The 12201-nt window shown below is 38.5% G+C and overlaps 1 protein-coding gene and 2 long non-coding RNA genes across 3 annotated transcripts in view; all 3 read left to right on the forward strand.

Annotated features, from left to right (window-relative positions):
• Positions 1-293: 293 nt before the first annotated feature.
• LOC309497163 lies at positions 294-2409 on the forward strand. Its single transcript, XR_014205434.1, has 3 exons — positions 294-765; positions 1405-1452; positions 1584-2409. It is a non-coding gene; the product is annotated as an uncharacterized lncRNA (long non-coding RNA).
• Positions 2410-5400: 2991 nt separating this feature from the next.
• Positions 5401-11793, forward strand: LOC309476703 (uncharacterized protein; the record flags this gene model as incomplete). The annotated part of the gene is made up of 5 exons (XM_082139865.1): positions 5401-5600; positions 5765-5866; positions 6184-6416; positions 9175-9353; positions 11634-11793. The coding sequence occupies exons 1-5, from the start codon at positions 5531-5533 to the stop codon at positions 11791-11793; spliced, it is 744 nt and encodes a 247-aa protein (XP_081995991.1). The 5' UTR covers positions 5401-5530.
• Positions 11794-11876: 83 nt separating this feature from the next.
• Positions 11877-12201, forward strand: part of LOC309512928 — a 156683-nt gene continuing 156358 nt past the window's right edge. Inside the window, exon 1 of the long non-coding RNA XR_014211219.1 lies at positions 11877-12171. This is a non-coding gene — a long non-coding RNA (uncharacterized lncRNA). The remainder of the gene's footprint in view (positions 12172-12201) is intronic.

Genomic DNA, 12201 nt, shown 5'->3' on the forward strand with positions numbered 1-12201 from the left:
TGTCATCCTAGGAGGGGATTATATTTTGGATCCTGATTTGCTTCAGAGGGTTAAACATATTTATGAAGCTGTGCTAAAGAGTAAGTCTTTTTTTTACAAATATGAAGCTCTGGATTAATCTGAAAACACTGGTAACCCTAAGGAACCCAAAGCAATGTAAACCCACAAGTATCATTATCTTTATTTTTCTATTGATGCAAAGTATGAGCATTACTTTCAGCCATAATAGGATAAAGCAGCATGTGATCACCCAATTGTTTTCTTTAGCAGTTAAGCCAAGTCAACAAGCTAGATAAAAAGTAGGCAGAAAATCTAGAATGCTCTGATCAGACATTAAGAGACAGCATTACCTTGACTAGGAACTCGATGACTATATTTGTTGATATAGACTGTAGATAATTAATTTTACTTTTTAATCATAGCATAACACACCTGTAATGTACAAATCAATCTTATTATATATACTAGCCTGTTATCATCACTCGCCCGCAGGTCCTCTTCCTTGTGGTTCAATAATTAGTCATAGGCTATATGGAATAAAGGGGCACTGAGATTAAGGCAAACCGTAAAATTTTTCTTGTGTGTGATGTTTGTCTTGTCTGCAAGTTCATTTTCAAAGACAGAAGAAGGCCACAAGTAGCACAGAAACTACAGCACCTCCAGAAGCCACTGAGACCAACGGCACTCCAGAAGCTACTGCCACTGAGACCACAGGCTCATCAAAAGCCACAAGACCCTGGGGCCAGAAAGCAAAAAAAAGACAAAGTGAAGTATATTTCCTTATTAGTCAGTAATGTTTTATTAGAACTGTGTTAATAAGTATGTTATCACAGAACTATGTTTTTTTAATATAGTACCAGTCAAAAGTTTGAACCCACCTACCCATCCAAGAGAATGGGAAAGCGTGTCCAAACTTTTGACCGATACTGTATATTCTAAATTAGTAATTTTTCTGGCAGGTCACATTAGTCAAGCTCGCATCAGCTGATCCACGTCTACCTATAGGAATACGACGCCTATATACAGTAACGCCTATTACTGTATACATGTATAAGCTCCTTCAGTATTATCAGCAGCTATCGCGTTTCTCAGGAGCGAATTACCCTCCTCCATCCCCAGCTCCACCTCTCGTCAGTCATTATAGCATTCTGATTACCCCTGAATCAGACTTAAATTCTCTTAATTATATTGTACATTCAAATGAATTAATGATATCTGCAATACTTTTATGTCTGCTCTTATGATTCTATGCTAGGCTGCATGGATGCGCTGGGAGTTCTTGCCCAGAACAGAACCATACCACCAATCCAAACTATATGCTAACTGTCAATCATATTTGACGATAGTGGTCTTGACAGAAATAGTGTTTAATAAAATGTGGTATCTTGTATGTTTTTTATACAGATCCAGTCCAACAGAGGGTAGCCAGCAAGATGAAGCAAAAAAAAAAGTGTTAAGTACATTTTCTCTATTTAAAATGATATGATGTATCAACTACACATTGATTCTGCCGTCACAGTTAGGTATTGTCTATACTGGTATATTGGTATACTTATTTCAATGTTATATTGACTGTCTTTCAGATGAGTGTCCAGAATGCTGTAGGAGAGTGAGGCAAAACAACTTTGACTACTCCAAGGTTTTGAAAAGAAGAGTGAGAGAGGTTTGTCTTTCTAAAGCCTTTTCAACTGTCTTGCTTTATATCAATGTACTTGCATTCACTCATTATTAATATTTAAATCCTTTTTGATTCTACAATGAATAAGGCCCTGTGTCCACGAAAGCGTTTTTTCACGCGACTGGCATATTTTTCCAATAGTTTTCAGTGGGAGCGCCGCTGAGTGTCTTTTTCACGCTGATGCACTGAGCATTCGTCGTTTTTTACCGGTCGCCAAGAGTTGAAGAATGTTCAACTTTGGGTAAAATGCAGCGCTCATCACTGTCACTTTTTACCCAGCTGTCCAATCACAGTGGAGGAGGGGCGGGACTATCTTGAAAATACATTCGCCAAAGAGGGACATACCTGGAAATTCAAGCTTCGCCTTTTGCGTTTTACACTCAGTGACACTTTACCGGTCGCCAAGAGTTGAAGAATGTTCAACTTTGGGTAAAATGCAGTGCTCATCACTGTCACTTTTTACTCAGCCGTCCAATCACAGTGGAGGAGGGGCGGGACTAATAACACACAACCGCCACACTCTGCTCGTACAAAGTAAACAGATGACAACAACAAGCATAATAATTAAACAAAATAGTTTTAAACTAGAGCCAGAGCAAATACTTTATAATCTATCGACATTTTTATATAGAAACAACACAGAAACAAACAATCTGTGAAATGAGATACTAGTAACACTTTCGCGAATATTCCGTATAATAACAACAAGCAAAGCATCTCTACTGGAAAAAAAAAAGCCAAACGCTCTCAAGCACTCACAGCTAGGCGTTATCAGCTGGCTAAAAACGGTTTGGTGGACACACAGCCTTAGCCTGACTACGTCAGACTTCGTACTTCCGCTCAATTTCAGTTCGCTTCTGTACTCAGTCTGAGATAGCGACCGTTTTCCCTGTTTTCCTCCGGCCTCAAAACAGCCGGCCAATCAACGAACAGAGGGCGGGCTGAGAGCCGTGACGTAGACGCTGATTGTACCGTGGATGCGTAGATTTACTTCACATAATCTGCAAAAGTCGTTCACAGCCATGTTCACTCCGGTATTTCGCTCGATGGTTTTGTTTTCGCATCATACATGTGTTTGCAACACGGTCTCACCCCTATTCGTCACATACTGCCGTTTGGTCATTTTCCCCTCACGTACCAAAGGCCGACGTTGAGGGTACCCCCTATTCGTCGCTTGACAACGGAGAGGGTCATCCGATAGATTTGAGTGCAAATCCCTCATCTTTGAATTTTGAAGAAATGGGGTTACCCATCCAGCGGTTTGCCTGCGCTGGAAAGTATGGTTTTAGGCGACTGATTTTATGCTGCAAATGTGTATTTTGCAGTAGCGTGCGGCGCATATTGTTACAATCATTCATTGGTGCGGTGAGCATACATTTTCGTGGGGCAGAAACCCTTGTCTGAATCGGTATAACGACTTTTCCTTTCTCTTTTTTATATAATTTTGGGTTACATTAAAATTACATAATTACAGGACTTTATATTTGCTGTATGCTTAACACATGCCTTAATTTAGGTGGGATATTTTATAATTGTAGATCACATAGTTTGATCATTTCCCCCTCACGTCCATAAGCCGACGTTGAGGGTAGCTACCCCCATTCGTCGCTTGACAACGGAGAGGGTCGTCCGATATTTGAATGCAAATCCCTCATCTTTGGATTTTGACGAAATGGGGGTTATCCATCCAGCTGGAAAGTATGGTTTCAGGCGATTAATTATGCTGCAAATGTGCATTTTACAGTAGCGTGCGGCGCATATACTGTTACAATCATTGGCGCGGTGACCATACATTTTCGTAGGGCAGAAACCCTTGACTAAATCGGTATCACGACTTTTTTCTCTCTCTCTCTTTTTTTTTTTTTTATATATAATTTTGGCCTACATTAAAACGACATAATTGCAGGACTGCATATTTGCTGTAGGCTTAAAACATGCCTTAATTTAGGTGGGATATTTTGCCGATGGTATTTCAATTTGCAATTGCTTATACTATAGTGAGCCTACAACTTTGCTTTTTTTTTTGCGACAAAAAAATAAAATAAACAATATTCGCCTACTTTTATAGAACTTTCATCTCAATACTGATTATGATGTTGTAATAAATTAAATAGCCTACTGCAGAAATGTTTATATTGCTTAATATGGACATATCCTTTGGCAAAGTGATGGATGCATTCTGGGAAGTGGTGTGTTTAAATGTAATGGCTACATATACCCGTGTTTCCTTCACTTAGACATTTATGCTGACCCTTTAAAATTATATTAAAAAATATTATAAAAAAATATTAAGACTGTACTTTTTAATTATGATTGATATTTTGGCGCAATTTTGTGCAACACGTCACTGTGTGCGACCATCGCAGAAACCATTGCCCAGCGCGATTCCACCACGGTAAGTCGCTTACAACAGTCTCATAAGAAAGAGAAATGAATAAGCATTTATACGTCCAAAAGTAATACAATTACGAGTTTATAAAAAAAAAAAACATGTTGTAGGCCTATATATATATCAGGGTACCGTCGTCGGTGTATGAATGAGTGAATGAATGGGTGAATGTGAGGCAATCTGTAAAGCGCTTTGGTGGCAATGAGTCTGTTGCAAGCGCCTATATAGTCCATTTTGTGTGGAAATAAACTCATAATTTTATTTTGGACGTGTAAATGCTTATTGAGGGATTATTGGGGATATATATATATATATATATATATATATATATATAGTTTAAGTCTGGCAAGGCAAAGTTTATACAAGTATCCTGATCATGTTATTCCTGTTTGTTTATCCAAACACAAGGATGTGTTCAAAATATCATGAACCCTAAAGCTCACACAAAAACTTATTTTTAAAGCCATTTATTTTTTATGATATTGTGATTGCATGAATGAACAAGAGCACCATTTACTTAACTTCTTAGCCTAGTAGTTATTCATATTGTAATATGTAGTTTGGTGATCTATTCTTTTTTGATTTGTTCTTCTCTTTCTCTGCAGGTTCCTTAATCCCTGTCCTTTTAAAAAAAAACATCACCTCATTACATCGAAAAAAAGGCACTTTTAAGAGCCACATTTGTCTTGTATTTTGTTACTCTCTCTACTGTTGTATTGTGTTCTCTCTCTCAGATCATCCCGGAAACAAGCAGGTAAGATTTTTTCTACATTAATGTTTATTAAAATGTAGACTCCAGATCTAGTTTTGTATCTTGGAAAGGTATACAACATAATCACAAGTCATGGGTCTGAATTAGAATATATCTGAGGTTATTATTACGTACCTGTGCCTAGCATCAGGTAAAGTTTGTGTCATTGAGTGTAAAAAGCAACAGCTTTTTTGCTACAGCAGGTCCCAGTCACAGCCAGAGTCGAAAGACTGGTGTCTCTCATGTCAGGGCTCCGGAAACCAGTGCGGAAATGACCATTGACTTTCCTTCCGTTACTGCAGGTGTGTTATTTATTTTGACTTCACTGGTTCAAAACAGTATGTTCATTTATTATAAAATCACCATTGTTCAATGCTACTGTTTTTAAATATTGTGCATTGTTTTAACAGAGTCCTTCCTTCAAGAGCTTAAACGCTCACTGGGTGAGGACATACATGAAGATGAAATGGCACTTCAAGCCTCAGCAGACTGGTCGACTCGAAAGAGCCTCATATCAGGGTGGTGGGAGAAAGAGAGACCCCGACTGGTCAACACCATGGTGGCTCGACAACATACGGCAACTCGGATCTGCCAACATTGTGGAAATGGTCCAGCCGTTATCCGTTGTTGTGACTGCCGACCACACCCATTCCTCTGTGGCCAGTGTGATGTCAGGGTCCACCAAGGTCAAGTGTTCCACAACAGGGATTCGATGACACTTGCATTTTTTCATCCATTGCCTCCCACAACTTGTGTTGTGGAGAGGGTTCTAACCCAGTGTGGTAAGTTGTAGTTTTTAAGTCACATTCTTAGACTTGACTGAAAAACGAAATGCTGTTTTCTGATCGGTCGATGAAGCCGTCAAGTGCATCTTGTTTAAAATAGTTTCCAGTAAATAAATGTTATTGTTTAATTCTCATCCATGTGTTTTTTTGTTTGTTTTAAGAGCGTCTTGTTCCTTTGGAGATGCCAGAGACAATATGCGGTTGTCTACAAGTATCATCCAGTGTCATCGCAGGACAGTCCATAGTTGTGGTTACAATGAATGGTAAGAAGAACTTTATGGGTTTGGGTGGGGGTCACTTCTGTAGAATTTTCTTTTTGATTTTCTCTGATTTTCTTTATCATGGATGGAAATCCAGAGGTGTCAATAGGTTGTGTGTTGATTAGATTGGCTGGGCCCACCTATGTGGAGGAAAACAATTAACCTTTGTTTGAATGGGGATAGTTAATTTGCCTGACAAAATGTTTGTAGAAGTGTCCTCCTGATCCATCCTTAGTCAAATGTTCCCATATCAGTTGTCAGAATGACACAGTTTGGTCTGTCAGAATTAACTTTGTGTATATATTTCCTTCTTTTTCCAGGGCGATATGATCTCAGATTGCCTCAGATTATATGCAAAGCATGTGAAGCCACTTGGAGTCCTGGAGTGGATGACCTGATCCGTAATGACAACTGGCCTGCCACTTCTCACTATTCAACTGTGTACGCAACAGATGTCCTTTTTTCTTTTGAAGAGCTGAAGATGGCTGCACCAGGGATGTCTAGCCAAGCATTTCTTAGAATGCTGGATCAACGCACTGTTCGCTTTGGCCGTGTAAGTATTTGTGGTAATAATTGCGTAACTCCATATATAATACTATGAGGGCATGATGATGATGATGATAGTACACATGAACAGAGCCATTAGACCCTTTATAGACAACCATAAACTCATGTTCTCAAGGCCGGACTTACCATTGGGCTTGACTGGGCTCAAGCCCATGGGCCCCGCCCAATAGGGGGCCCCGCCCGTTTACGTTTGATTTTTTCAATAATATGTCAGTCATTTAATTTTTCATTTAAAGTTTGTTGATTGGTCTAGCATTGTTACCTGGCCCTGCCCTGCCATGAAAAATGTAATTTAATTAGCTAAATTAAATGTCAGTCATCTTGAGGTTTGCTGATTGGTTATTGGCAGTTACGTAGTGCCTCGTTTACTGCCGAACCGTTGAAAAAACCTGTCCGCATTAGACAGTAGCCGCGTTTCCATTACCCTTCAAATTGCGCAAATTGAAATTGCGAATTGAAAATAAGCACAATGGAAACACGTCAATTTCGCAAAAACTCCCGTTTATCGCAAAAAAGTTTTTACGCTCTCATGAGGAGGTTTTTCAGGCAATTCGAAAAAGGAATATTTCGCAAAACTGCTATGGAAACCGTTTTTGCGCATTTACAGTCACCTGACTTAGAAGACGCGGTGTGTTTGAGGTCCATGTATAGCTACGCAAATAATAATAATTTTATATTATTTTATTATAACATTTAATAGGCTATATTTAGAAGAGGCTTTTATGCAAAAAAGGAACAAAGCTGAGTGTGGAGCGCGCACTGCATGACACGGAGGCGCGAGCGCGAACACTTGCATTTTCCTATCAACAGTGGAAACAACTTAAAATAGCCTAGGCTACTCTATCATTTCTTGTCATACAGAAAATAATAATACATTATTCCCATCTACTTTTATTTGTGTAAACTCACAATAACAAGAAAATGTTGTGCTTTTGTAAAATAAAATAAAACAATCAGACGCTTTCATGATCTCCGTAAACTGGAGCGCGAGAACTGAAACAAAATATAGCTTATGTAGGCTAAAGCTTGAAATGTCCACTTTAAATCGAACAAATTCGAATCGAAAGCTAATACCTTCTGATTAATCTGTATGAAAGGTGCATTTCTCTCCAAAAGCGCATCTGCTTAACAGCGGAGATGGAGATGTGATTTTAGCCAAAACAATAGTTTATTAATAATATTAATGGCTCTTCTCATTCAGCACTGCGGGAAAAACATCAATTCCATGTTCTAATTTGGCCTTAGAAAACCAGTCAAATCGACATGTTTTCCATATTAATTTGTGAATATTTTAAATGTTTAATAAAGGGGCAAAAAGTCATAAACAAAAATCTGAAAATTCGTCGATATTTACTTTTTTGCGCAGCAGTTTGTGTAGCCAGTTCAAATTAAAATTTTGGTGTTCAACTTTGCGTTTTAAAAAGACAACAACCGTTCATTTTTCGTTTTTCAATTACGGGTTAAAAAAGGAAAAACGAATGGACACAAAAGTAGCCTACATGGATCGTTTGGACAGAATACGAGACAGAGTTCTTTATTAAATTCATAAAAGAAACAATAATTAGCCTATAGGAATACTGGATTCTAAATCTCAAAGAAATGCCACAATCAAAACATATGTTTTCCAGGTAAATAAGTGTTTTATTCTCATTCTGACCAAGACATTTGTGCATTGCAATAAACTTATGATCACTTTGAACTTTTTTAATCATTATTTATTTATTGGAAAAAACTTTTTCAAGCTTCAATCAGTGGTCATATAAATAAATTATTACGTTTTTTTTAACATGTAACACTGTCTACGGTACCAGTCACCTTTTGAAAGTAGCTTTGCACTTCAAATAACGATTGGATCGATTATATTGTTACGCCACCAGATGGCGACAAATGACTTTTAAAAAAACATTTGTCATTGAATCGTTCATTCAGGAGATTCGTTAAAAAATGCTGATTCATCTATGAAGCAAGTGTATTTGATTGAGGAATTGAATCATTCATTCAAACCAAAGTTGTTTTTGTTTTTTTTTATAATTCAGATTAATTAAACATTTTTAATAGACTTCAGCAATTAACATAAATTATGTTATTTTGTTTAGTTGTTTGTTCAGAATCGTGATCTCTATTTTTATTCTCAGTTTATCCAGAATTGTGTAGCTCTAATACATAGCTTGTGTATGTATCATTTGTGTTCTATTTAAAGTAATGTATAGCCTAGAAGGCAGGGCCCGAAAGTGACTCAAGCCCAGGGGCCCCCACCAACCTAAGTCCTGCCCTGCATGTTCTCTCATCAGCAGTTTGCACTGAGACATTTATGGAAAAACAGGTCATTCTGAAGATCTCAAATTCAACTCCAATGGCTACCGACTTTGACATCTTTTCCCCAATATCATTTCCTGATCCCAGAAGTGTTCCCTTGGATTAATGGGCTAAACATTGCACAGGCTTAATTCTAAACAGTATGGAAGCCGTTGTAGCCCTCTTTGCGTATAGATTTAGACTGAATGTCAAACAATATCCTGTATGTTTAATGGCCAGGTCCCCCAAATACACCAGTGTATAGTGTATGAGTGAAGTTTACACATTGTTTATTTCCTTTGATATGTATTCTAAGGAGTGGTAACAAAGTTTGTACAAACATCCCAAAATATATCCATTTAGAACATTTTACTTCAGTGTAGTATATTGTTTAATTTGATCCGTTTTACTGTTCTCTTTTGTTCTCTTTTACTGAACTCTTCTCACAGAGCGGAAACATCACAGCAGACAGCTTCCGGAAAAGCTTCTTGGAGTGGGAAGCTGTCCGATTCGAAGTGGACAAATTATGCCAGGAGGACCACTTTGACTGCCCAGCGTGCAACCCAGACATGCTTGCAGTATCCGTTGATGGAAACCGTAAGCACTACAGATTCAAGAGTGCAGCAAGGTACTGTGTGTGCATTGACGGTCCATTACTTTGAAAGTAACTGCTGTGAATTCAAAATCATATGAATATTTAAAGTTAAAGGTGCTGTAAGCGATGCCGGGAGTCGTAACTTCTTGTTGACATTCGAATTGTTGTCAAACAAAACGGAGGCTAGCTAGACCCTCCCTTCTCCTCATCCCGTCTCCTCCCTCCTCCCCTCCCTTCCGGCATAAAGGAAAGTCAAAGTAGTCATTACAAACAAAGTTAAGTTTTACTGATACTTCATTCAATGTGTAATAGGGGTGGGCAAAAAAATCGATTCACATATGAATCGCGATTCAAACGTTACCGATTTAAAATCGATTCATAGAATTCCAAAAATCGATTCTTGTTTTTTTTTTTTTTTTTTTTTTTTTTTTAAATATACATTTTTTGGTATTGTCCTGAAATGAGTTTAGCTTGCCATTCCCATAGATGGCGCTGCATCGAATTCACACTTACGCCTGCACACTCTTGTCATAGCCAAAAGAAGAAGTGCAGCAGAAGCGAAGCGGAGCAGAAGGAAGGCTGGCTGGCTGGCTTTGTGGCGTGTCTGTTTTTATTTCGGCTCCCATGTTAACAGGTTAGAGCTTGCACACAGCCTGCGTGACACGCGCGTCTCCGGTGTGGCCCGAGTCGTGCGGAAAACGTGTACATGCTAGAAATAGAACCAACGCCTATTTTTCTCGCGACACGCAAGCGTGTTGGAAGCGTTTCCAGGCAAAATAGAATGTTTATATGTCATTTTGACATGAATATTCATATTAATAAATGACATTTTGATGTTTGAAAGTCTAGGTTTTGACATAAATGCAGATATAATGTAGGCTTATTGTATTTATTTATTTATTTATTTTTTTAATTGCACCTGTCAATACAGAACGAAATATTCTGTAGCCTATTTTGCCGTCAATAGCCTACTCCTTAAACTACATTTAGCAGTGTTGTTTGTTTAATCTGACTACAGCACTTTAAAGCTAAATGTAAAAAAAATAATTAAAAAAAAAAAAAAATTTAAGTTTTAATTTAAACTTGAATTAAATGTATTCGAAAGCTGGCCAAAGCTTGGCACTTTGCACTGTTTAGTTGCAAAAGTTTTTATGAAGACAAAGTAATATCAAACTTCATTTAATTTGTTATTTATTTTCTTTTAAATTGTATGTCTACTGCAATCACACAGGAAAAAGTCAACTACATTTACATACTGTGAATCGTTTTTTGAATCGAGAATCGATTTTGAATCGAATCTTGAGACTAAAAATCGGTATCGAATCGAATCGTGAAATTTTCTGAATCGTGCACCCCTAATGTGTAATGTCGCCAAGTTAGATAAAGGGTTTTATATATTGCAGAACAGAATGCAGAAAAAGAGAAACATTATTTTAAAATCGTTTTGCCACCTGAAGCTATAACTATAGCTCCCATACAAGGACGCAATAATAGCAAGATAACGTAGCTTCGCGTTTCCCAGTGAGCATAAACAACGGCGGCGGCGTAAACAAATTTAGTCAAAGTTGTCAACAGCCTATAAATGAACATTCAAATTCATAACAAACAGTGGATGAAAACAATCATTCACACAAATTGTCGCCCTACTGTGAATTTGCTTGATCATTTACAATAGAGATTGAGCTCTGCTAGAAACATATATGTTGTATTCACCAAAGTTAACGCTGACTGCATAGTTCTAGCTAATTACATCCTTGTGTTGGTTTGGCGAACATTAACGTCAATTTAGAAAGAAATATGGATTTACCTGTTCTGCAAAAACAGAGCAACTGAATGTGGATCGGAAGCCCTTCTGCCCGGCGGAGTTCTCCCACCTTTAAAAGGTTTTTCCGATGTAAATTCGGGACTTCACGTGTTCCTTATCCTTGTCCCTCTTCTTTGCAATTTGTTCATCGGAATGTCGTGTTTCGGCCATAATTCAAACTTCCCTCTTCATGCTTCTCTCTCCTCCACACACCCACTTCATGTGCACGCGCACTAACCCCCTAAACCCCACCCTCAAATACTTCTTGTCGGTGATTGGCTGGAACACTGTTTGTTGTGTTTCGTGGTGCGGGTGAGCCCAGTTTCTTTTTGTTGCCGTTTGTGGAGCCTGTGGTGTCTACAGAGACCGTGTTTTTTTACAGTGTGTTCAGGGGACAGGCAGCTAGCGGATAGTGAGGAGATGTTTGCTGTATGTGACAAAAAAATGTTTGGCCTAAAAAACGCGTGGCATCGCTTACAGCACCTTTAATATGTATCTCTTTTATTTAGATCGGAGGAAAAAGCCATCTTTGATGGCGTGTTCATCGCGAATGATGATGACGTTGCAAAATTCGTGGACTATGTCCATACCTCGACCAGTCATGTAAACTTGCACAACTTCACTATATTTACCTATAAAACACCACGTCCTACAGAGTACTTTGTTTGAACAAGTTTGGACTGTTCATCTTCCATGTTTTAGGTCTCTGGAAGAGGTGTCTGTGGAGGGCAATGGTCATCGGCGCATGAAACGTCTCAGAAGTCCTCAGGAAAAACAGACGAGGAGGGCCTGGAACTCGCTGTATGTCGTCATGGGGTTCTCCTTCGTGCCCTCAATATGTTCAGGGGGGAGATTTTTGCCTACCCCCTGTACCTACAAAAGCAAATGGCCTGTAAGCCAGTTACATTTTTTGCAATGGATGTGGCATGCAAATACTGGCCTTACCTCCAGAGAGTGACAGAGAAATGCCCTGAGCTTCAGGATCTCCTCACCATGAGGCCATTTCTTTCTGTTTTTCATGCCAAAGCTCATGATTTCAAATGTGAGGTAAGAAAAAATGATTGTCCATGACATTTT

This window comes from Leuciscus leuciscus, assembly GCF_965113295.1.
Source record: "Leuciscus leuciscus genome assembly, chromosome: 1".
In the NCBI taxonomy this organism is placed as follows: domain Eukaryota; kingdom Metazoa; phylum Chordata; class Actinopteri; order Cypriniformes; family Leuciscidae; genus Leuciscus; species Leuciscus leuciscus.